Source organism: Erigeron canadensis, chromosome 9 (assembly GCF_010389155.1).
Source record: "Erigeron canadensis isolate Cc75 chromosome 9, C_canadensis_v1, whole genome shotgun sequence".
In the NCBI taxonomy this organism is placed as follows: domain Eukaryota; kingdom Viridiplantae; phylum Streptophyta; class Magnoliopsida; order Asterales; family Asteraceae; genus Erigeron; species Erigeron canadensis.
Window position 1 is genome coordinate 18,608,220 of NC_057769.1, and position 27,514 is coordinate 18,635,733.

The 27,514-nt window shown below is 33.9% G+C and overlaps 1 protein-coding gene across 1 annotated transcript; it reads left to right on the plus strand.

Annotated features, from left to right (window-relative positions):
• The first annotated feature begins 16 nt into the window (after positions 1-16).
• On the plus strand, positions 17-27,343 carry LOC122583300 (probable inactive purple acid phosphatase 27). The gene is made up of 13 exons (XM_043755719.1): positions 17-333; positions 594-681; positions 23,187-23,456; positions 23,857-23,965; positions 24,810-24,924; positions 25,100-25,232; positions 25,343-25,530; positions 25,738-25,924; positions 26,011-26,078; positions 26,185-26,266; positions 26,553-26,741; positions 26,807-26,887; positions 27,149-27,343. Exons 1-13 carry the CDS (start codon positions 17-19, stop codon positions 27,203-27,205), a joined length of 1,884 nt encoding a protein of 627 aa, XP_043611654.1. The 3' UTR covers positions 27,206-27,343.
• The last annotated feature ends 171 nt before the right edge of the window (positions 27,344-27,514 follow it).

The window sequence follows — 27,514 nt, forward strand, 5'->3', positions numbered from 1 at the left end:
CGTCACGACCTACACAATGTTATTTCAAATATTTTTAGCATCTTGTTTATTTTCTTTTTTGGATCATGCATCATCTTCTGCTTCTCCTTATTTATTGCCTACAAGTTATTTGGACTCTATGGCCGGGCATAAAAACTATACCGCAATTTCTGACTTTCGACTAGTAAATAGAAGAAAACTAGGAGCTTGTTTTAAGGCGGACCCGAACGTTCAAATACGTGTAAGCCCAGAATCTACGCTTTCAGATGACCAAATGATCACGGTCACGGTTAGCGGGGTATTAGTTCCTTCCAAGAATGATTGGGTTGGTATGATTTCACCTTCACATGCCGAGTAAGTATATCATATATATGTATGCGTGAGTGAGTGATGATCGGTACATTTTTTAACCATAATTTGAAATATGATTGTTGATATACTGCTAAAAAAAATTAAGTTGATGTGATGATAAAACCAGCTGCCTGGTCCTTATATGTATGTAGGTGTATATAGTTATAGTATATAATTTGTAATTTATAAAGTATATTTAATTTGTAATTAAGTTCAAAAAAGAATGTATAATTAATTTGTGGATTAAATAAACTTGTATGCAGTGTTGATGCTTGCCCTATAAATTTCATTATGTATGAGCAGACGGGTGATTTTAGTGAACTGCCACTCCTCTGCCATTATCCTGTCAAGGTACAATTATATGTAGAGATCTCTTATATTTATCATCTGTTACTTACGTTTTCATCTGCTGGATTTTTTAATGTTTTTTTTTTTTATCATTGATAATGTTTGATAAACACATTAATTTCTTAGTTTTTATTGTTTTCATTTAACAATAAATTTTTGTTAATAATTTAAAAATTCGACTAGACACTGAATATATCATAAGAATTAAGAAAACAAACTACTTATTGACATCTAGCAATAACATTAAAAAATGTTATAAAGGAATAACATTAAAGTTTTTTATACGAACTAGTTTTTTATACAACTTACCATCTAACAATAACATTAAAAATATTATAAAGGAATAATAAGTTGTATAAAAACACAAACAATAACTATATTAATGTTTTAAATGTTTCATGAATGAAAGACCTAAGCATGATGAAACTATTATATATTAAAAACGTTATATATATAAAAACGTAAGAAAATAATCAAAAACCAAATCTTTAAAAGTAAAACCATAACTGTGTGCAAATTGTATGATGAAAACCTGAGAACCCAAAAGTTTAGTGTCAATAAAAATGAAAACGAAATTATTTGTGGATATAAGTTAAAAGATGAAAATTTTAATTATAAAAAAAACTAAACGTGTAGTAATACAATAAAAATAATGTAAAAGAATATTAAGATGTATAAAAAAAACATGAACGTAAGATGTAATGATGATAAAAGTTATTATATAATGAAAACGTTATATATATAAAATGACAAATGAAAATAATCAAAGACCAAATGTTTAAAAGTAAAACCGTAACTGTGTGAAAGTTGTTTGATGAAAACATGAGAACCTAACAGTTTAGTTTCACGAAAATGAAAGTGAAAACTTTGATGTGGGGTAAATGTTAAAAAATAGAAATTTTAAGGGTTAAAACGAAATTTGGTTAAAATTTAAGAAGTTAAAACGAAATTTAGTTAAAATTAGTATGTGTTTTAAAAGCTTGTACATTCCACCCATCAAGTACTTATATATTTACATAAGTTCTTAGGATATATATATATAACTACTACAAATAAGTTGGATTTGCGTCATAATAGCCAAACTAACGTAAACTTTATATCACGACTATAAATCCATAAAACGACATGGAAACAATGGAATTAAAATCAAAATGTTGTATTACATTTACAAGCTAGCTAATATGTGGCTTATAAATTATAAAATCTTCCTTAACATGGGATATAGACTTCTGTTAATATGTTTGAGTTCTAGCAGTCATATTAATTAGTTTGAGTCAGCGGGCCATGAAATATATATAGCAAATAAACCCGGAGAAATTTTAGTAATCGTTATCCTTGTTTTTATGCTTGAATAATGTGCTCTATTTGTTGAGATTTGTGGCCAAGTCGTTTTCACCTCGATTAATATGTCTAAAGAAATGATGGTATTCCAAACTCAAACACAATACAATTCATTTATTTAAATTGCATGTTACCATTAACACCGACTTTGGCGGAGCCAAGATTTTCACCTTTAAGATCGCCGAACACACTAAAAAAAAAAAGTTCATTTGTTCACACTGTAAAAGAAAAAAAACTTTTACTTCAATAGGTTGAAATATATTAACCTTTGAAAAATAGGTCATTTATCCGATGATAAAAAACTTTTCAATAACTTTTTTGGACGGAAAAAAAAAAAAAAAATCATTCATCAACCTAAAGACAAAGAGACGACGATCAATTATCTACTCTCAAAATCTGTATTGATCAATTAATCTTCTATCCTGCCAGTTAACTAAGTAGACTCAATCTAACAAAGGCTGAAATTCATCGTGCCAAAAACAAGACCATTGTGAATGTCTAAGTAGTCTAAATAAGACTTGTTCTTAAAATATATATATACTAGCTTAAGAACCCGGGTGATACCCGAGTAGAATTATGATAACTGAGTAATGTAAAACGTAAAAATAGGATAACACAAGTAACTACGAAATAAGTAGTCAGTTAAAATAGAAAATGCTAAAAGTTTATTGCAATAAAGAAAATGTATATGTATGTAAGCAGTAAACAATGTAATATTTACACTAAACAATCTAAACATACAAACGGTATAAAAAAAGTATCTAAGTAGATCATATATGTATTTATGTAATCACTAAAATAGATAATTAATCAATTATATGATGGAAAAGAAAGGTTGTACTAAGCATGAAGGATATTAGCAGATTAAAATGATTTATGTAAACAAATAAATATTGCGTATATTTGTCGTTTGTGTTTTGTTTGAATAGATTATCTAACTATAAATACATTAATCACCAATGTATATCTTATAATTTAGTTGCATTTTGTTCATTAAAGAGGATAATATGTTAATAATAATTATTTGGTGTTGCATGAAGTCATTAAAAGATTTGTTTTAGTTAAGTTAATGAATGAATATATTATAGAAGTGCCAAGTAAGCTTTTGTTTAGTTATTTTTTAGGCTTGGACTTTTGCTTTATATATGAAATATATATATATATATATGAATCCTATATAAATTAAAATTTGATTGCAAATATAAAGTTTATACTCCTCGAACTAGCTAGATAGGAGTGATGGTGGCCAATGTCTGACAGGGGTGATTCACTGAACTTGTTATGCGGGGTCCCGGGGGAGCTTACTTCAAGGTCTCGAGTTCGAGCCTTGTTAGGTTCTCATCGACGGTATTTTTCAATAAATGGGGTGGTATGACAAGAAAAACTATTTAAGATCCGCTTAGTGCGGGACCCTTTCGTTGTGCGATTAACACACATCATACGCGTCTGAGGTAAAATTCACTTGTCAAAAAAAAAAAAAAACATATTTATCCTGTTATTTAAAGCATTAATTATTTTTTCTTTTCCTTCCAATTACAACTTTAAACTACCTTAAATACTAATTTTTATTATTTACTGATTTAAATATTTTCACCTAATACAACTTTAATATTTTTAATGAAATAATTTACAATATTAATCTATCTATTCTTACAATAATTACACTATCATATTTAACATTAATTACTTTTACATTCGTCATTATTGTCGCCTCCAGTACCCGTACCCGTCATCATTATCGCCTCCAGCCAACCGTTGCAGCCGCCACTGCCGCCGCCGCCGCCAAACTGCCTATACCGTCGTTATTACTACCATCACCGTTGCATTTCGTGAGCAACGTCTAGTTATATTTAAATTTGTTCATATATGTTGATTAAAGTTAGTTTTTTTAGTTTTAAGGATAATGTAAAATTACCTTTATACTTAGAATTCAAATTTTAAAATTATATGCCATATACTTTATTGCATAGTATAGATATAGATTAAAAATCTCATGTCGATCACTTAAAAAAAATAGGAAAATGAAATTTAAATTTCAATCCTTCGTGATGCGTGCCATATCAAATACTATCGACCAACTATATCTGTTTTCCCAATACATTTATAATTTAGTTTACTCACACGTGTTTTTCTTTAATATTAAAAAGTTTAATTTAGTTACGTTTAAGATGTGTAAGAATTTTTGACATTTAAAGTGTGAAACTTTAAAGAATCATAATCTTTTCCATATTTATAATCCTATAAACAACATGTTGACAAATATAAGCCTAAATAAAATAGAACTTATTCACACTTAATAATATGAATGTTTGTAATATCCAATTTTTTTATGTTTATTTTGTGAGATAATATTTAATATTTCAAGTAAACTTTTATACTTTTTAAAAACAAATAATTTTATATAGGGTTTAATCACAGAATTACCAACAAACTTTTCATTTTATACATGATCGTCAAGTAAACATTTTTATTAAAACTTGTACATGGTTCACCAATTCTTGACCTGTTACTCTTAGTAGTCGATTAAATGCATTTTCCTTTTAACAATATTGTGACGGGGATATTATGTAGAAAAAACAAAAAAAACTTAATTAATCAACAGATCGATAACGAACTTTTTATTTTGTACATGTTCACCAATCCTTTACTTGTTTAGCGGTTAATATCTTTTCAGCAATTACTACTCAAGAACCGCACAACTCATTAATTACGAACCAATGAAGCATGGTCTACAAACCACTGAATGCGAAAGCATAAAACGTTAATCCGATGAAGCAAACAAAAATTACAACAATTCTAAAATTGAAATTTCCTAGAAAACGACCGATATATAGTAAGTAAGTAACTGCTCAGTACCGTTTTTTGTGTGTTTTGAGCCCCAATACCTCGACGGTGTATGGGGGAGGTTAAGATGTAGGCAGACCTTACCTCTACCTAAGTAGAGAGGCTGCTTCCAGTTTATACCTAAATTGTAGAAAAGGCCCTCCAACCTTTGCATGGGATGAGAATCGAACCCATGACCTCTGTCTCCAGAGGCAAGGATGTTTACCACTGATCCAACCATGCTGCTTAAAAAACGACCGATATATCCAATTACAAAATGTATAATCATGTAAAAAGAGCCAACAATATGCAGAATAAGGAACACCGCTTGAATAAATCTATATATATATATATATATATAGGGTAAAGTTATTTTGAGAACCTTTTTTTTTGCGAGAACTTTTGAGAACTTTTCAAATCAAGCCCAACCGATAATTATTTTTTACATGAAAATTGTTTTTTGATTGTTTTCTGAATAACTTATGTGTAATTTTGAAGTTTATAATTGAGTGGAACATGGATTATCATCCGTTATACAATTATGTGAAGATTTTTGGATTCTTGATCACATGTGCACGAATATTGCTATGATCACATGTATGCAAGTCGATCACATGTAATCATAACAATATTCGTGCACATGTGATCAAAAATCTAAATCTCTACATAATTGTATAACGGATGATAATCCATGCCTCCACACAATTAAAAACTTCAAAATCACGCATAAGTTATTCTATAAACAATCAAAAAACAATTTTCATGTAAAAAATAATCATCGGTTGGGCTTGATTTGAAAAGTTGTCAAAGGTTCTTACAAAAAAAAGAGTTCTCAAAATAACTTTTCACTATATAGATTTCAATATATATATATATGTATAATGAATCAACTGATTATGAAAATCCAACCTTAAAAATCTATGGAATAAAATTTGAACGTGGGATTATGCGTCGAAGTTATTGAATGGCCGGGCGGCCGGTCAGAAAGGTTCTATCTAGGTTAGTTTTGGACTAAAATTGAACAGTAGTGTAGTTTTGGATTTTCTGCAGTACATGCTTGTACGTGTTGTAAATAGCAAATTTTAATTTTATTGTGAGTATATCAATTCTCTTTTCTAAAACGGATTTCATTTTTAAATGTTCAGTATCACCCTTGATCGCAATTTTTTAATTAAAATCAGGATTTATTTTCATTTTTAAACGATGAAAAATAATTGATATCCACGCATTCCGTATTATAATTCTGGCTTATTTTGTTTGTTATATTAATATCATAGTTATAGAATGTATCTTCCGTTTATTTTTTTTATTGGTGTTTGCAAGGAAAACCCAATCCAAACCGATCATTTTCGATTTCTAAGAGAAATACACTCAAACCGTCAGTTTTTAAACAGTTCCATTCTCTGCTCTCACTTAATTTAGTTCTTTTATCATATCGAATAGCACCAATTACAAATTAATTTACTTTGTCTCCATTTTATACCTAAATGGTAAAAAAAGTTGTCTTACCTTTGCATGGAATGAGGATTAAACTCATGACTGATCCAACCATGTTTTTTTTTTATTTTATTTTTAGAATGGGCTTATTTCTAGTTGTATATATTATTATTTGTTGATAGTTGGTTTATTATTCCATCCGGCTACTTATCAAAACTATATTGATAGCATTGTTATCACATTTGACATTTACAAGAAGGAATGTGCGAGTGTTCTTTCGTCTGTACATGCCAAACTTTGTTTGTGGTTGGCTCGTAAGCGTGAAAAGGGAAAGGTAAAGTTGGCATTGAATTGACAACTTCCTAGGTAATGCGGTTGGTAGAATAAAGAACAGGATACCATGAAATAATGCTCAAGATATAGCGCTTGCAATGGAAGCTTCGAGACCATCGTGTGGGACTCGCACGTGCTTGAGCGTTCGTCATTCCAGTAGCGTACCTCTTTTCTTTTTCGCTCACACCGTCATCACAAAAGTATATACACAATGGGTCCCAAACTAGTTGCTATTTAGCATTAGGTTTAAGGTATTGCATTTGCTTAGTAGTTAAAAAGAGATTGAGGAAAATATTTGTGACGTGAATTTAATGTAATATGAGTGGGACTAGTGGCAAGTGATATCTAAAGGTTACACGTACCATGAATAGTATAAGAAAAGTGCTTGCACTTTGGTACTTGTAATCGGTCAGTCTTGAGATCTAAGAGTATCTCCAAAGAAAAAAAGCTTTTAAAATCGTTTTTTAGTTGCTACCTCATACATCAACACCTTCAACCTATATAAAAAGTCTTTTACTTCAATGGTGGCTTTTTTTAATAGCTTTTTTTGATTGAATACATATTTATTGCTTAATATATACAACTTATCCTCATCTATGTATAATGCACAATATGACCCTAAAGAATGTAATAGTTCCTTAACAACCATATATACATACGAATGACATGGAAATATTTGCAACAATATGTATTTTTTTCCGTTTACGATGACTCGAACTTTGAGCTTCATCTTGGACTTCGTTCTCTGTGAGCATCAACATGTTTTCATGTGTATCATCTCCCATTTCATCGATGATAAAGTCATTCATTTGTACCAAAAGTTGTTCGATAACTTCGTCAAACATAGTTTAGTAAGGAACGAATGAGAAAAAAAATGTGGGAATGAGTTTATGTGGATATGATGGTATTGGTAATTACTAGAATAGTTGTTGAATTGCTATAAAATAGAATCTGGGTGATACACTCATTTATAGTAAAAAAAAAAAGACTAAAGTGAATGAATGATTGAAGTCTTGTCTTTTTCCTTTTACATTACTATTTTGTGTTTCAATTTTTTATATATCGTTATTTTCTTATAATTATAATACTAATAAATATTCATACCAAACAAAACTTGTACTGACATGTGGAGGAGGTATAAATTGATATTGTAAATTAACAAGGTTAGTAATAGAACTTGAGAAAGGGATAAAAGAGAATTTTAGTTAGAAAAAAGCTTTTCATCAAAAGCTTGATCATTTTCAAGCTTTTTATCAAAAAAGTCTTTACTCTCAATGGTGTCAAATTATTCAAAGACTTTTTTCCTCTGAAAAAAGCTTTTGATCAAGCACCATTGGAGTTGCTCTAAGGGACTGTTTATTTAGGACGGTTTGTTTCTCATAATATTGTTGAAGTAATTAGAATTTATTTAAATAATTGAAATTTGATATAATTGAAATTGAAAAATTATAAAACTTGTCACGGGTTTGGTCAGTAGAATTCAATGAAATTCAAGTTAGAAATCCTAACTAATAATAATCATAACTATAATATTAATAAAAACTTAGAAAAGATATTTTAATCTAAGTATATAAATTTTAATGGAATTCAAAACTTTCATATGCGGATATGTAGTAATTTCAAATTCCATGCTTAAAAGAATTAGGTGAAATGTTTAAAATTCTAATTCCTTCAAATATCTAACCAAATATGAAAATGAATGAAACTTAAATTTCAATTTCAATAAATTCCTTTCAACTAACACCCCCACCTAAGGATGGCAAAAAAAAACCCGTACCCGACAGGAAAACCCAAAACCCGATTTTTTAGACCGGGTTTGGGCCCGGGTATCGGGCCGGGTATGAGGATAGTTTTATTTTTTTTTGCGGGTTCAAGTCCGGAGACGGATTTAGATAAAAACTCACATAGCCGACCTGTATATCTGAAACCCTACCCAAACCCGTATACCAGACCTATATATTACATTATATACTACATAATTTTTTCATTGAACATTAAAAATTATGAAATGTTAATTGAGCTAACATGTACCAGGTGGTGTGTGGTTGAATTTAATTTACTCATCCATATACATAAACTTATAAATATAATGACAAAATTGTTTAGAAACTCTATATTATTTAGTTTTGCAGATTCTGAGTCTATCATTTAATTTAGTATTCATATCATTTCTACATAGTCTTGTAAGTTTAGCTGTTAAAATCTTGTTCCACAAATTACGTAACAGTGCCGTTTTCGAGATTATAAAAAGATCCGGAGTCCGGCTCAAAATTAAAAAGTGGGCCTCTTATATAGCTAGTCAATTTTAAAATATAATAGCATAGTATTACGACGATAAAAGTTTTTGACAATAAAAACAAAGTATGAAAATATGATTTCAACAAATTCAATTTGGATAAATTTATCTAAACCCATGTTTCAGACTTAATAAATCTTGTTCAATTTTTTTTCTTTTTTTTTTGTTTTTGACTACCAGATAAATAATTTTTAGACATACCTAAAAAACTAAAAGTTAACATTCATAATATTTATTAAAATATAGATAAAATGTTATTTAACAATAAGCTCTACAAATATTAACAGTAAAAATGTAAAATCTAACTAAATTATACACGTATGTTATTTTAAATTAATAAACAATTAAATAATAGATCATAAATAATTAGGAATGAAAAATACCTATTAAATAAAAAGATGAGACAAGACAGGATGCGTACGAGCTCCAAACTAAAGACGTTTTAATTGATTTTAATATTTTATGGAAAATGTTAAATGAAGCCCTTAGGGTTTCACCTAATGTGCATTAAAAGGTCGTACATTTTCATATTATATGTCGGTCCCCTGAATTTTATGGTAAGTGTATAATTAATTAATGTAGCTTAACGAAAGCCTTTAAGTCTTTGTTTAGCAATACCCATATATTATATATGACCAATTCTAGGTATTTGTAAACAGAGAACTAAAGAATCAAAATATATGTCAAGCTTAAAATTTATGGGCTTTTATTTTTTTTTTCACTGGTCTACAACCTCCCCACGTATCTATATAAACACCTATTTCGTACTAAAAAGTGTGATATATATGGGCTTTTATAAAAAATTATGGGCCCCCAAAAACGTGGGTCTGGCTTATTAGCACCACTTGAGCCACCTTTGGGCCGACCCTGTTACGTAGCTTTTAACATCCCGATTTTACACCTTACACAATCGTTAGCTAGTAGGGGCGGACCTACGTAGAAGACAGGGTATGCAAGTGCATACCTTGTGAGTCCTATTTATAATGAAAATTTCAAACTTTTTTGGGTCTTAGTTGTAAAGTTTCTTAAGAGTGCATACACAACGATTATACTATGAGTACCCTACAACATTATTAAAGCTAGAATAAGAACTATTAGAACTAGTAGTGCATGTCAAAAAAAAAAAAAAAAAAAAAAATGAAACTCATATCTATTCTTATTATGTCTCACGGTGTCACAATATACAAGAGTATAATGGACACAGAACAGTTGTAGAGGGGGTGAATGCAACTTTTCTTTAATTTTTAACCAACTTTTAAAATATGTTTTAAAGACTCAGATTGAAATATAAGCAGTGTAAGTAGTAAGAATCAGTAAAACAGTAAAGCAGTAAATAAACATTCTTGAACACAGATTGTAGTTTTCAAATGTAATCCTTTACTAAGATATAATCTATACAAAGAATTATCGGGTTGTTGCGGAAACAAGATAACCTACAAATATCTAAACAATCCTTGAAATGACAAACAACAATCAATAAGTTCTAGCTCAAGAGAAGCAGCCCAAGCTGACTTCTCACAGACTAAGCTGTGTGTAAGAGCAAAGAGAACTTGTGTGAAAAATGATTCGAATAAATTTTACACATATGCATACAAGGAATAAGGCTTTTATAGGCGAAAACCATTCTTCTCTTGGTATCCAATTAAGCCACGTATTCTTCTTTTGTTGGACGATCAAATGAATATTGGATCGTGCCTTCATAGTACTTGTGGTCCCCAAAACCTGCAGCACGTCATTTTGATCCTCCAATAAGAGTATGGATACACATATGTATTTCTGTCACCAACCTAGATTCTAGGAACCTTCCTAGTCACGTCATTTGTCCTTATCAACAAATCTAGGTTGTTATCTTCACTTGATGGTCAGACACAGATTGTTCGTTTGTCAAGAGCAAATATGTCTAAGTGTTTCCAAGCTGACTGCTAATCCCAAGTTGTCTTCCACTAACAACTTGGTCTTCTATCTTCAATCCTCCTCTTCGACATGGACTGAATGCTGTAACCATTTGATGCAGCTTGAACAACACTTGCTTCCATAAGATAAACAATTACAAAGAATGAAGCATGTTCTGGGTTAGTTACCGATCGCAAGTTGTGTCAGCTTAGTCTGACCCAGATCAGATTACAAGAACCAAAAGATTTCTAAGTGTTTATACATTAGATTTGTCATCATTAAATTTACAATTAACATTGAGACTCAACAATTCTAATGGTAAATTGTAAGAATGAGGGACCCAAACTTCATAGTCTATTTTTGCTATATTTTTATAAATACCCCTATTTGTATTATAGTTTTACCTTCAACCACTCAATTTTTAAAGTGTTTAAAAAGCTTTGGTTTTTCATAACTAAGATCAGATAAAGATTTTAAATTGATTGACATAAGGCTACGCTATTTCGATAGTATACACATATGTCGTAAATATCATGCCCTGTCATGAAACCATATATAAAAGCATACTCTTAATTGTGACATTTTAAACTGTTGATTTACAACATATTTGGCTTTATGGATTATACGCTAGTAATGGACCTTTTTTTAAACTTTATTGGTATATTTTTAAGCGTGAAAAAAAATAAATGTATATAAAGATACACGTAATTTACGTGACTTTTTAATTTAACAGAAACTTGATCCACAAAAGAAGAAAAAAAACCCCGAAAACCGGACCCGAACCAAGAAAAACCAAATATTTGTCGAATTTTTACTAATGCTAGAATATCATTTGAATTTGCATACCCTTTACAAATTTAGTAGCAACTATTTGAAGTAAGTTATTATCATAAATAAAAATAAATTAGCGGATCTCTGATTACCCGTGGAAAAATCCGTTATCTGACGGTTAATAAGTAAACGGAAACCCGTCAGGTCCGGGTCCAGGTTTGAGATGGAGATTTTTAATCGGGTTTAAGTTCGGGATTATCTAAACCCGGCCTACCCGGCCAGTTATCATCCCTTCCCCCACCCTAAGTGTTGAAAATGAGAAGGAAAAAAAAAATAGAAAAATCATCTATGTAAACAAATTTTTTTTTAAGATTATGAGTAACATAAAACTGGTGCTCCTAAAAAAGTGGGCTCCAGACATGGGTCAGATTTTTTCCCCCCTCAAAGATCTTTTATCACATGATGGATATAGTATCACAAAGCCTTCTCTCTAAATATCTTTGGTAGGATTTGAACCCATGATCCCAAAATGAAGCCCCTTAAAGAAAACACATTGACCACTAAAACAAGTGCAACGTAGTTCAGAAATAAAATTTTAAAGTACTAACCGTTTGCTTTTTTAATTTGATAAGAAACTAGATTTTAGACCCATATAAATATATAGGTGTATACACAAATTCTACGGGTAAACAAAACTCAAATAAGTTCATGGAAAAAGTCGTGAAATAAAATAGATGAAGCAACATATGTTTGGTTTATAAAGATGTTAGGTCCAGTTTTGCTGAAAACTGGATCTCTCCAGTTACATCTGGAGGGCATGAAGAATTGTCCGAAATATTTGAAGTCCAGTTGCAATGTACAGTTTATGCAACTGATGACTTCCTCAAGTTGAGATCTGAAGACGTATACCTGAAGACATTCCAATTGAAGTCGAAGACAACAAGTGGAAGAAAGAGAATGACAATGGCAGCGAAGCCCAGTTGACATTCTACCAGATCAATCAACTGGAGAATCCTCCAGTGTAAATGCCTTTACAAAGCTTTACACTGATTACGAGGATGACCTTTTACACTACATCCTTTTACCCGGACAATAATCTTGTCAGTGGATAAAAGTGCAAAGATGTAGAGTGGTTGAATAAAGTAACCTTTTGTCTTACTTTATTTAGCACACACAAAAGATTATTTACTAATACTTTTGTGTGCTGTCAACCATATTTGTACGTCGAAGTTGAGATCCCAATGCTCATACTTCGACTATAAATAGAGGTCAACGTAAAAAGGAACATTTCTGTAATATTGGTGAACTTGTGCAATATTCTGTCAATCGTAAAAAGGAACATTTCACAACTTTAAGTGTTTCGATTGTTAGGAGAATTTCGAAGTATAGATCAATTGTATTTCATAGGTTGTTAGGATATTTACATCTTTGTATTATCTTGGTTCCGCAACAACCTTGTATTTTATCTAACATTCAATAAATAAAATACACTTGAAAAATACATATTGTCTCACCATATTTACTTACTTGTCATTTACATTATTGCATTGTATTTACTTATTCAAACTTGTCACCTTAATAAGTAATATTCCAGTTAACCTGGTACACTACTCACTCTAAACTGGTCACGTCCAGATTAAGTGATAGTGTTGCAAAGTACACTCACCATTGACATAGGGGTGTCTTCAGCACCCATCTAGTAATAGTTGGGACTTACAAGTGGTATCAGAGCAGGCAGGTTGAATTGTTTCAATTCTACAGCCTAGGTCTGCTTGATGGCTGCTGAAGGTGAGAATGGTTCTGGTCCCCAAAATGAAACTAATCCTAAACCTAATGTTGATGTTACAACTCCTTTGAATACCAATCCTCCTCCTCCTACACTTGGAGCCAGCCACGTCCATGTACATTATTCCAATACTCCAGTTCTCAAATTCGATGGGAATGGTGAGACCTTTGGTACATGGAAAGCTAGAATGCTCTTGCATTTTGGTGGGATAGAGAGGTATATGTTGAAAATCCTTAAGGATGGACCATATATACCCATGTCCAGTGGTGTTAGTCCTCTTCTTGACCCAACTGGGAGAAGAGCTACCAGGGAGAAAGCTGAAGAACATTGGTCTGATGAGGATCGCAGGCTGGTTGACCTTGATACCAGACTGAAAAACATGATCCTCGCAGCTGTCCCTGAGGAACTAATTCCAACACTTGTGTTGTTTCCTAGTTCCAAGTCTATGTGGGAAGAATTAGCTCTCCAGTTTGAAGGAGGAGCTGGCACCCTTTCTACCAGAAAGGTTGCTTTAAACAAGAAGTATCAATCCTTCTTTGCACTTCCTAATGAAAGTTTAACTGGTACCTACACCAGATTTACTAGCCTCATTAATCAACTGAGAGGCTTGGGAGTAGAGATGGATAAGGATATTCTTCTTGAGAAATTTTGTGATATTTTACTATCCAAATGGGCACACATGGTTCTTGTCTTAAGACAAGGAAAGACCTTGCACAGTCACACTCTTGCTTCTCTCTTTGGAGCCTTCAGATTCACTGAAGATAATAATGCTGCAAGATTAGTGGTTGAGCAGGATGCTTTGAACCATGCTCAGAATTCCAAGGTCGCCAACTTAACTATGCAACCTTGTACGGCTTTAATGTCTGCTGAGAATGTCCAATCACATTCTATGAAGGAGATGTTAAATAGCCTTTTGAATTCTAGCCTGACTACTGATCTTAGTGATGGTTGTGATGAAACTGACGATGATGATATGGTCGCCATGATTGCTAAAACCTTTAACAGGTTTAAGCATAAATCTAATAGATTTAGTGGGTCCAACAATGCTTCCAGCTCCAACTCTCTAGATAAAGCCAATCTTACCTGCTATAAGTGTGGTAAGAAAGGTCACTTTATGAAGGAATGCAGATCTAGTCAGTCAAACAACCAAACTGGTCCCTCTGTTCCACATTTTGTTAAATCTGATGATTACAAGGCTAAGTATGAGAAGCTAAAGGCTCAGATTGCCCTCATGTCACTTGAACAAGAAAAAGAAAAAGAAAAGAATAAGTGAATGATGGCTCAAACTGAAGGAAAGTGGGAACTCTCTGATGACTCATCTGATGATGATGAAGAGATTAGAGATGTTTGTTTTATGGCTCTGAAAAATAATCAACCAATGGTGAAGGATGATGTTATTTCTGGAAGATGGGTGGACATCATATTGAAAAAGGTAAGGGATTATGATGATGAAATGGATCTTGTTATTTGTTGAAACTATGAGAAGTGACTGTGAAAGATACTTGGAAACAGTTTTAACCGAGTTTAATAATATGAAAAGTCAAATTAATGATTTGCAAAGTGTCCAGTTGGCTCTCAAAGAATCTGATTTGGAAAATGAGGCACTGGAAAGAGATAACCAAAAATTGAAATTTGATCTTGAAAAAGAACACATGGTTATTAAATCTTGGATACAAGCATCTGGTAAAAATTATGATGCCTTTTCAAAAACCATTGATGCTCAATAAACTGCCTGAAAATCTGGTAATTTCTAGATGGCAGCTGTTTTACCCTCTATCCAGCAGATGCCTGATTCGGTTAGAATTGAGACTTCATATAACTCTTCTACCCTTGATAAATTAGAATCTGTTGAGACCACCCCTGTTGAGTTCAAAACTGGAGCCAAAAAGGCTAAATCTCCAGTTAAAAAGGAAGCTGGTGATAATCCTTTACCTCAAAAGTCCAAAGAGCCCAAGACTCCTAAGACTAAGAATTGCGCTGAACCCAAGTCCAAGATTCAGCAGCCTGAAGAAAACAACTTTTTGTTGAAACTGGAGAGTCAACTCCAAATTTTGTCAAGGCAGGTACAAAGTTATACTGCCAAAATCAAAAATCTGGAAGGAGCTTCGTCTTCTTCAGTTGAAAAACAAATTGTTAAAACTCCTCCTTTGAAACAAAAGCAAAAACAAAATCAACCTGCTCAAAAAGGAGCGAAATTTGGAAAGAAAAAGGAGGATGTTAATGTTCCTCTCAAACCAATCATTTTTACCACTGAGACTGGAAATAATCCTCCAGTTTCAGTCTCCAGTTCCACCCCAAGTCAAAATCCTGAGACTTCTCAGAAGGAGTCCAGTGGACCCATCAAGAAAAGATGGGTTCACAAAAATAACTAATCATTTACTTGGGTGTGCATGGCGATCGAAAGAAGAATATCTGGTATCTAAACACCGCTGCTGGACGGCCAATGACCGGATGTAAGCCCCTGCTGGAAGAGTTCACTGTCCAAGATGGACCGGCAGTGACGTTTAGTAATGATGAGAGTGGGAAAACTGAAGGATATGGTGTCATTGACAATGGACAGGTCCAGTTCACAAAAGTTGCATTTGTTAATGGTTTGAAATATAACCTGATAAGTGTCAGTCAACTTTGTGATGATGGATATAAGGTGTTGTTCGATATTGCTCAAGGTAGCATATTTAACAAAGATTGGAAAATGGTGATGATTGCACCAAGGAAAGGGAATGTGTACATAATGAACATGGAACGTGCTCCAAAAGAACATTGCTTCTATGCCAAGGCTGATGAGGACACCAACTGGTTGTGGCATAAAAGGTTATCCCATCTTAATTTCAAAAATATCAATAAGTTGTCAAGAAAACAACTGGTGGATGGGATACCTTTAATTTCCTTTAAGAAGGAAAAGCCATGTTCAGGGTGTGAGATGGGTAAGCAGAAAAGAGCCAGTTTAAAGACCAGGCAAAACTTCAGTATCACTGAACCTCTTCACATGTTACGTATGGATCTCTTTGGTCCAGTGAACCTTCAAACTAAAGCTGGTAAGAGATACACTTGAGTGGTGGTTGATGAATACACTAGATACTGTTGGGTGGTATTCACCAGATCAAAAAGTGATGCATCTGGTGAAATCATCTCTCTCATCAAAAGAATTGAGCTCAAATATACCAAGAAAGTGTGTTAGTTGCGAAGTGATAATGGTACTGAATTCATCAATAAACAATTAGAGTCATTTTGCACTGACACTGGCATTTCTCAGAACTTCTCTTCAGAACTTCTCTTCAGCTCATTCTCCAGAGCAAAATGCTGTGGTTGAAAGAAAGAATCGCACATTAATTGAAGCTGCAAGAAGTATGTTATCTGAATCAGGTTTTCCCACCAGTTTTTGGGCAGAAGCAGTGTCTACAGCTTGTCATACCCAAAATCGGTCAATTTATGTCAAGAGACATAGGAAGATTGCCTACGAAGTTCTCGGGAATCGTAAACCAAATATTGGATATTTTCATGTATTTGGTTGTCCAGTTTATATTTTAAACGATTCTAGTTAGTTGGGAAAATTTGATGCAAAAGCTGACGAAGGTGTTTTCGTGGGGTATTCAGATATAAGAAAGGCCTATAGAGTTTATAATTATAGACTCCAAAAGGTACATGAGACAATTCATGTTTCATTCGATGAATCAAATGAAGCAATCAATAAAAGACCAAGCCTTGATTTATCTCTAGTTTTCCTAGTTGATTTTGGTGTATCTGATCAAGTTCATCAATCAGTTTCTACACCAGAAGATGTTTCCAGTCATCAAGACTTGGAACCAGTTGCATAGATGAAAATCTCCAGTGACACTCCATTTTATTCCTCCATCAGTTACAATTTACCACAGAAACTGGTGATTGGATCAGATGTTCATGCCACGACAACATCAAGCCCAGTTCAGACTTCTCCATTTCTTCAAGATATGCCTTTATTTGAAGATAATCATGTCAGCACACCAGTTGACACTGATGATGAAGTTGAAGTAGTTTGGGCTGATCCTTCTCCAGTTGCCACAACTGTTGAAGATCGTCAGGTGTCTTCCACTGATGTTGTGCTATATGAACCTAGTCAATACACTAAATAGATAGCTGCTCATCCCATTGAGCAAATTATTGGAAATCCAGATAGTGGGGTTCAGACTAGAAGAGCCACAAGTGAACAATGCTTGAACGTCACCTTCTTATCACTGATTGAACCGGAAGAAGATTGACGAGGCTATGGCAGATCCAAGCTGGGTTGAGGCTATGCAAGAAGAGCTTAATCAGTTCGAAAGGAATAATGTTTGGGAACTTGTTCCTTGTCCTCCAGGGTTAAAGAAAGAACCTATTGGTATGAGGTGGGTCTACCGAAACAAGATGGATGAAGATGACAATGTTGTCAGGAACAAAGCTAGATTGGTTGCCAAGGGTTATTGTCAAGCAGAAGGTGTTGATTTCGATGAAACTTTTGCTCCAGTTGCAAGACTTGAAGCCATTAGAATTTTCTTGGCCTATGCTGCGCATTTGCAATTCAAAGTCTTCCGAATGGATGTCAAAAGTGCGTTCCTGAATGAAACATTGGAAGAAGAAGTGTATGTTAAGCAGACTCCAGGTTTCTTGAACGAGAAGCATCCTCACTGGGTATATAGACTGAACAAAGCTTTGTATGGTCTTTGTCAAGCCCCAAGAGCCTGGTATGACACTCTAACTAAACATCTTCTTAATAATGGTTTTCAAAGAGGTGCAATAGATAATACCTTGTTTATCTTGAAGGAAAAAGGTAATATCTTGCTGGTACAAATTTATGTTGATGACAATTTTTGGATCGACTGATGATGCAATGTGTGATAAGTTTTCAAAAATCATGTCAAAAGAATATGAAATGAGTTTAATGGGTGAATTAACATTTTTCTTGGGTTTGCAAATTAAACAAACCATGGAAGGTATTTTTATCAACCAAGAAAAATATGTCAGAGATTTGTTAAGAAAATACAAATATGATTCAAGCCCATCGAAAAACACACCCATTGCAGCACCTTTAAATTTGGATTCTGACCCAAATGGAAAACCAATGGACCAAAAGGAATATCGTGGAATGGTTGGTTCACTGATGTATTTAACTGCCAATCGTCCAGATATAATGTTTACAACATGTTTATGTGCCAGATTTCAGGATTACACAAAAGAATCACATTTGCATGCTGTTAAGCGCATTTTCAGATCATGCAGGTTGTAATGGGTTATATCTAATGGGTTATTCAGATTCAGATCATGCAGGTTGTAAGATTGATAGAAAGTCTACTATTGGTGGTTGTCACTTCCTAGGGGGAAAACTGGTGAGTTGGACCAGTAAGAAGCAGACTTCGGTCTCAATGTCAACTGTTGAGGCAGAGTACATTTTTGCGGCCAGTTATTGTGCCTAGATTCTTTGGATCAAAAACCAGTTACTTGATTATGGTATGAAATACACAAGAACCCCAATCTTTTGTGACAACACCAGTGTAATTGCTACATCTCACAACCCGGTGATGCACTCAAAGACAAAGCATATTGACATCAGGTATCACTTCATTCGTGATCATGTTATGAAAGGAGACATTGAGATACATTTCATCCCCACTGATAAACAGTTAGATGATGTTTTTACGAAGCCTCTTGATGAGAAAACTTTTAATCATCTCATTAGTGAACTGGGTATGTTAAATCCTTATTAAACTGGAGAGGCCCTCCTGTTGAGGATAGTCCAGGTGATCCTTGATTGGTTGGAGATTGAACGCCTTGATGTACTCAAAGACCAGTCCTTGATCAAATGAATCACATTTTTTCGGGGGAAAGCCTCAAAATATTTTTCCAATTAAAATTCGTTTTATTTTGTAAAATGCAACTGGAGAACTTCTCAGTTGAAACTGGCATCTGGAAAATCTCTCCAGTATGCTAGTATGGTCTTGTCTTAAACTGGTGGTCAACCAGATTTCATAACGTTATGTTTTACTTGGTCAATACTCAAGTGTTTCTAACACACTCACAACCGTCACCTGACATATCTTACGTGTCAAGACTTTTTGCTGAAAAATAATGCACTTTTTATGAGAATTGTTGAAGCTAATGGGCGAGTGGGAATACCAACCGTCATAACATTAAATGCTTGATGGAAGGTATTAAATGTTTTTGAATTCTCAAAGTTTCTAAAAATCAAATTTATAAACGATTTCAAAAAACTTGGGGATTAAAGTATCTTTTCATATATATATATATTGGTAATATTTTATAGCATATATATACCCCCACTAAATCATTTTCTCATTTACTTCGCACAAAAATTCCTTTCATTTATTCCTCCAATCATTCACAATTCGAGATCCCTTTCTCTCTTTCTTCTTTAAATCCAAAACCCTAAATCCAAAATCACAAATCGCTCCTAAATCTTCATCCTCTTCATCTCGTTCTCGTGATGCGAATCTACTCACTGTTGAGTATGTTCCATCTGAGAATGTTTCTTATGCCGTTGGTGCCCCAATAAATTCCAAATTAATAAAATTAAATCCAAACAACCCAATGGCATCTCTTTAAGGGCATCAGGCCGCTGATTCTTTCATCGGGAAAATCCAATCTTTCTTTCGGGATTCTCCCCTCAACGATGCCTTTTCTTTGAACTCGAACAAAATGTTTCACGACTACTTATGCGAGTTCTGGTACATGGCATCAAATTCTGATGACTGCTCATCCATCTCCTTCACTTTAAAGGATGGGCCAGTCCCGTGCACCATCACCACTGAGACATTGAGGGATGCCCTTAACCTCAATTACTGGAGACAAGATGAGCGTCCAGTGGTGATTTCCCCAAATATCAACTTTCGTCAGGTCTTCCTTGATATGGGCAATAAAGAAGTCCTAGAGGGTGGTGTACTGAAGACCAAGGGACCAATTACAATGAGAGGGATTTCACCATCTTGGAAGTATTTCATGGTCCACTTGGTAGAAAGTTTAGGTGGGAGTTCTGGTGGTTTGGACCAGATTAACTCCTTTCAAGCAGAGATGGCGAACTGCTTGTGGAATGGATTAAGGGTAGATTTCGCGAACATATTGTTCAGAAGCCTTGTCTTCAAGTTGATAGGTAACATGGGTCTTTGCATACCCTTCTCGCGATTTCTATCCCTTTGTTTTTAGTTAATTCTGGGCAGAGAGGAATACAAAAACACACAATCTTTATACTTTGTGCCAGAATTATTAAGGAATCTGGACAACCTTGTGTCCACAACTGATGAGGTCCAGATTCCTCCGAGAATGTTGCTGGCATTCTCTAAAACTAATGCACCACCACCAGGTGAGTCAGAAAGACAACTGGGCGGGCCTCAAAATAATGAGGGACCAACCAGTTCATCTGCAGGTGTTTTGACTATTGCAAAACCCGGAGATCTTCCCACAGGTATCCAGGCTTTTCCAAAAGCAAGAAGATCTACCAAGAGTCGAAGAAGATCTAGATCAGAACTTGCTACATCTGGCCAGTCACAGCCAGTGATCATGGTTTCAGAATCACTAGCCCATGATATTACAACTGAGGAAAGAGCAGTTGTAGTTGAGGCTCCAGTTACCTCTATCTAGGGAGAAGATGCTTTGGAAACCAATCCTATAACTGATGAAACCATTGAGGAAACTCAAATTGGTCCTCAAGAGTCTGGACAACTTGTTCAGCCACCCCCAACATTTATGGATCTTGACATAAATGAGGGTGAGTTTCAGCTTGAATCTTCGGATTCATCTGAGACTTAATCTGACCAAGAGATGGCTGATGCAGTTGTACTTGATCAGCTCCCTTCTCTCCTTGGTCAACCCCAAGAACTACAAGTTTCAGTTTCACCACTTGACTTCTCCACCTTACAAGAAATTCCACTATTCGCCTCTCGACAATTACTTTCATCCATGAATGTGCCTAGAAATAGACACATTCTTACACCACCGTCGCTGACGTCACACCTGAGCATTCTCAGCATGAATGTCATATTGAATCTTTTCCCCTTCTTTCTTCAACAACTCCTATTTCTTCAGCTGGTGCAACAACAACTGGAGAACCTTCACTTAATGTACCTCCTCCAGTTGTGTCTGTTGCATTCTGAGCAGGTCCAGTGGCACCTTCCCCTCCGTCATTGGACAACAGTTCGTGTCTTTCCAGGCCGATATCTCAAACCTTTTAACAAGGGTGGGGGATATTCAGAAGACACTGGATAAGAATGCCAAGTCCCTCTCTAAATACCACAAGGATCATATAACAAATGTAAGGGTGGTTGATTTGGGGATTAACAAGTTCTCTGGCAATGAGGACTTGGTATTCAGGAAGCTCAACGAGTTGGTCATCAGCTGCAATTCACTGGCTACTTCTTTAAAGGAAGCTTTTGACTTAACTCAATCAAAGGTACACACATCCATCACCAACCTGCTGAATAATACTGTCAGATCATCAGAGGTTGAGTTGAAAGAGTTAGAAAGACAGGTCAAATTGCTTGTTGACAAACCTGGTCTGGATGTTGTTGAGCTTAGCAACCAGTTGGCCACTTCAGTTGGTCAGAAAATTGAAAATACCTTGGCTGAAAGGGAAAATAATTTGATAGAAAGGGTGATATCTGAGATCACCAAGACTACAATAATTTAATGTAAACACAAGAAGACAAACAGATCTAGTTCCAATAATTTAGGAACTATGGCTCTGATACCACTTGACAGTCCACGAATGCACAACTTATGTTATAATTAAGCTAGATAAGAGAATAAATAAGAAGGTAATCAACAAGAACAAAGAGAAGTTCAAATGTAATAAATCTATGCAAGTATAATTAGATGTATCATTGATTAAACGATGAATACATGATCGATATTACTAACTTGACTTACAAGAATATAAATGAACAAAGTAATTGCTAAGTCTAGACACACTAAAAACTTATACAATTACAAGTGACACACACTTTTGAGGTGACAAACACACTTGATACAATGCGGCTTGTTGCCTTTTATAGAGGAGGAATTAGGTCAACACAACCTTTCTTTGATGGTGATAGATGGTGGTTGTCGACGTCCCATTGGCTCCTTGTACATCTATGCAAGAGCCCTTGTCTTCTTTACCAAAACGGGTATGAGAGAGAAAACCCTTATTTTGGTCCCAACTTGTATCTTTGCCATATAAGGTATTTTACAGTTGAAAGAACCACCATGTGACTCTTGTTTTCATCTGGTTTGAAATCTTCCCGCCTTGACCAACAATTTGGGCAGCATCCAACCCGCTGAAGAGTCACTGGACTCGCTGAACACTTGCTGATGACACACGTTAGCGAGCAAGTCTAGTCAGCGAATCCAAGACTCAACAAATTCAAATATAGAATTACCTAAAATAAAAATGACCCTTTTACTTTATAAGAGAATAGAGATAGAGATATATACGAGTAGTTGTTAGTACTAACCTAGAGATTAGTAGGCTGATTTGATTAGGATCAAACCAAATACATAATCTAACATATTCTGGCATACAAACCGGATTTGTATGCTCATCCTATAAGGAGAAAATAAATTTGTTAGGACTATATGTCCTTGCAACTAAATATATGTCCTTGCAAAACAATACATACTTGAAATATATGTCCTTGCAACTAAATACAATCTGTTAGGACTATTAATGAGCTCAATAAGTATGACAAGTCGATTATCAGGCTCTCTACTTGGTCCACGATTGAGCATTTTAGATGTAGATATATATATATATATATATAACTCATATAAATGTGAAAATTAGATGCATTGGAAGTTTAATTAACAAATATATAATGCGCGATGCAGGCACAACATGTAAGTAACGATCCAGGTTACGTAAGTTGTAAGAAGAAGGAATGTAAGAAACATGGCGAAAAGGGAAAGTGTGTGCTAACAACATGCAGTGCGTCCATCACCTTCCATGTTATTAACATTAGAACTGATATCCAATTTGTCTTCTTTGGTGGCGGATTTTTGACACCTTGTGTCTTTGCAAGATCTAATGTTTTAAAGTTCGCAAATCCGAAGCAGCCATTGTATGGACATCTCTCTAGTGTGGATTCAACAGGGACATCGGTAAGCACCTTGTTATTGATATCTTTCAAGTAGTATGATAATATATAGTTTTATTTATCCGAGAAGTAAGCGAATCTCCTTTTTTTTTTTTTCCTATTTTGACTTTTTGAGTCTTTATTTTTAATTTTGAACTTTAATATTATTTTGTTGTGTTATATATTACTTGATACAAATTATAACATGTGAATAGATTGAGTTTAAAAAGTATTTTATTTGTTTACTTTTCATCAAATATCATATGAGAAAAACAAAAATAATTCAAATCAAATTAGGAAAAAAAGGACTTCAAAAAGTCAAACAGGACATTATTTACATAATACCACATCCTTCTACTTGAAGGCTTTTAATGATGCACTTCTACGTTGGGTTGTTTCAATTAAGTTAATGGTTAAATGTGCAGATGAGATTAACATGGGTAAGCGGAGATAAAAACCCTCAAGAAGTTCAGTATGCTAATGGGAAGTCAAAAACCTCTAGTGTTACTACATTTTCCCAGGAAAATATGTGTAGTAAGTTTTAATTTATCTCCTTATTTTTTAAGTTAAATTAGGTATGAGACATTGAGACCCACATTGTGAGTGACTAATAACAGTGCAACCCCTGCTTTGCGAGTAGCCTGAAGTAATCAAGGGTAAAAGATGCAAATTTGTGACTTCATTTTCACCTATAAAAGGACCAAGCAAAACCCATATAACGCAACTACATATGTTATAATGTTGTCATAGATCCGAGATCACTCGTCAAGAATCTAGTATAGAACCCACATAAACAATTTATCAATAGAACAAGCTAGAAAGAAACAACTTATAGGTACTACATTTCATTTATGTCAAATTCGATCGCTTGCCAAACTATCTTTGAGAGTGTGTGATAAGTGACCACTAAATTAAATATGACTTCCAAAATTTTGGGTACTCAAAAATTAACATTAATAAATATATAAAAGTAATGTTTTATGTTTTGTTAAGTTAGATTATTATTATGTTATTTCTCAGGTCCACTTTTGTTAATTTGTTAAAATATTTTCACCGTGGTTGTTTCTACAAGTATGTGCATAAGCTTTCGAGATAATTGATCTTATTTAATTACTAATATAAGTCTAAGTTAAAATAAAACAAGTATTAAGATAAAATAAACAAAAGAGTTTCTTTAGACCGATGATAATTGTGCATCAATATATATACTTGTTATTCGTGAATTTTCGTGCATCAATTTTATCATGATATAAGGGACAAGATCTTGTCCTATTTATTTTTTACTTTAATACTTGTTTTACAATAACCAACCTCTAGTGATATATTATAACATCTAAACTACTCTAAACATGTTGTTCATGTTTTTGATAAACTCAAGCTTCTGCACTGCCAAGCCCAGCAAAGGATTTTGGCTGGCATGATCCAGGATATATACATTCTGCCGTGATGACAGGACTAAAGGCTTTGACAGGGTTTTCGTACAGATATGGAAGGTAGTTACAACATCACATTCACTTCTGTTAAATTATCCTAAATTTATCGAAACAAACTTATCACTATATCTACATATTGGGATACCAAGGTAAAAACTGTTGAAGGATGAGGCTGGAAATGACAGTTGATATATGTAATTGCTTAGTTTCACATTTGTCTACCTTGATTTTGTAGCAATTCGTCTGGCTGGAGTGCTAGAATTATCTTCAAAACTCCACCAAGTGGTGGATCAGATGAACTCAAGTTTCTTGCATTTGGTGACATGGGTAAGGCCCCTCGTGACGCTTCTGTTGAACATTATATACAGGTAACAAATGTCACATGGAGTTTAATTGATCACTTTGTTTTTGGTAGAACTAGAGTATTCTTCTAAAATTGCAACTATTCTTTTAAACTTTGTGATACATTTCATCATAGCCCGGTTCAATAAGTGTCATGCAAGCTGTGGCTGGGGAAATCTCATCAGGACATGTAGATTCCGTATTCCACATAGGTGATATAAGTTATGCCACAGGTTTCATGGTTGAGTGGGATTTCTTCCTACACCTTATTAGGCCTGTGGCTACACAGGTTTCTTACATGACTGCTATTGGAAATCATGAAAGGTATATATAGACCAAAAAATCATGCTATTAATTATACGAGTTTATATATATAGTTGATCGAATACTATAAGAATGAACCTATGAGTGATACTATGCGGGCCGGCTTTAACTAGGAGCCAAAATGAAAGGGAGAAAATAGTTTCATTTACTATCCTAAATAATTATGCTAACTAGAGAATAAATTTCAATGTGCCAAAAAACTGACAGGGACTATGTGGATTCGGGATCGCAATACATCACACCAGACTCTGGAGGAGAGTGTGGAGTGGCTTATGAGAGTTATTTTCCAATGCCTACACCAATGAAAGATAAGCCATGGTACTCAATTGAACAAGGAAGTGTGCATTTCGTGATTATTTCAACCGAGCATGATTGGACACGAGGATCAGAGCAGGTTTAATACAGTGTATTCATAAATCAAGTTATAGAAAACCATGGGTTCTATATAGTTTACTTATGTTTGCTATTGGTGACGTACAGTTTCAGTGGATGAGCAAGGACATGGCTTCTGTGGATCGGTCAAGAACTCCTTGGGTGATATTTGCAGGGTAAATAGAAACATACATGAATAAAAATCACAAGAAAATGGAGTTCGAACTCTCATTGTTCATAAACTAGTATCTTCAATAATTCTGTTTGGTTGCCATTTCTCAGGCACAGGCCAATGTATTCTAGTTGCGGAAGTGTAGACCCAGAATTTGTCCAAGCAGTTGAACCATTACTGGTGACTAACAAGGTATCATCCTTTGACATGTTCAAGTTTCTTTAATTTCATCATGTTTCTCTTTTTATATATTATTGCTCACAAATTCAAACGCGCTCTTTCTTCTCGGACAAATAGAAATTAACACAACAACAATATGTCCCTAAGTTATCCTACTTTAATAATATGAATCATAATGTAATTTGGACATACATCTTCAAAATAAAACTGCTTTTACAAATTCCTTAATCTGCTGCTATGATCATAAATTTTCATTAGTCAATGCAATTTAAATTCTCATTTGCTGGTGCATGATCAGGTGGATTTAGTTCTTGTTGGACATGTCCATAACTATGAAAGAACGTGTGCATTGTATAGAAACCAATGTAAGGCAATGCCAAAGAAAGGTGTGGATGGAGTCGACACATATGATAACAGAAACTATGCAGCACCGGTTCATGCAGTTATTGGGATGGCTGGGTTCAAACTAGACGATTTTCCTCCTCAGGTAATTACAGAATTTAAATGTGTTTCTTTGTAGAAATTTATTTACATATATGTCAATGATTTCAGGGTGCTACTTGGAGCTTGTCGAGAATAAGTAAATTTGGATATGCGAGAGTTCATACAACAAAGACGCAATTAAATTTTGAGGTATTCAACCTAACCATACCGTTGACTTCAACTTTAAACTTGAGAATGCAGTGTATGTAACAGTTAAATTTCCAAAAGAGCCGGTATTCATCATTCATGGATATTTAATCCCTGTTATACATGTATCATTGTTGTGATAGTATAATTTCAAATAACGCAATCAAAAGTTTTCATGTATATTTTTATAAACATTCTATTGTTACTTCAAATTGTGAAAAACACAAAACAATATTTAGATGACAGTTTTTGTTCTTTTTGCAGTTTGTGAATGCAAATACAAAGAAGATTGAAGATAGTTTCCGCGTCACCAAAAGTTGAACATATTTAAGGATACTCTTGTACGTGTATCTCATCATGTAAAACGAACGAGTGGACAAAATTTAACAAGAATTATATATATATGGGTCATGATCTTTTTTGTGTCATTCAACATGGGTCCTGATCTTTTTTGTAACATTCATGGAAATATATATATATATATATATGTCGTTACCATATAATGTAACTATATTACGAGAATACAAGTAGCTAATAACGTGAAAAAAAATGACCGTCTGTCGATGATAGAGTCTTCATCTTTGTCATCTACAAAAACTTGAAGATTTCTAAACTAATGGTGTGCAGTGG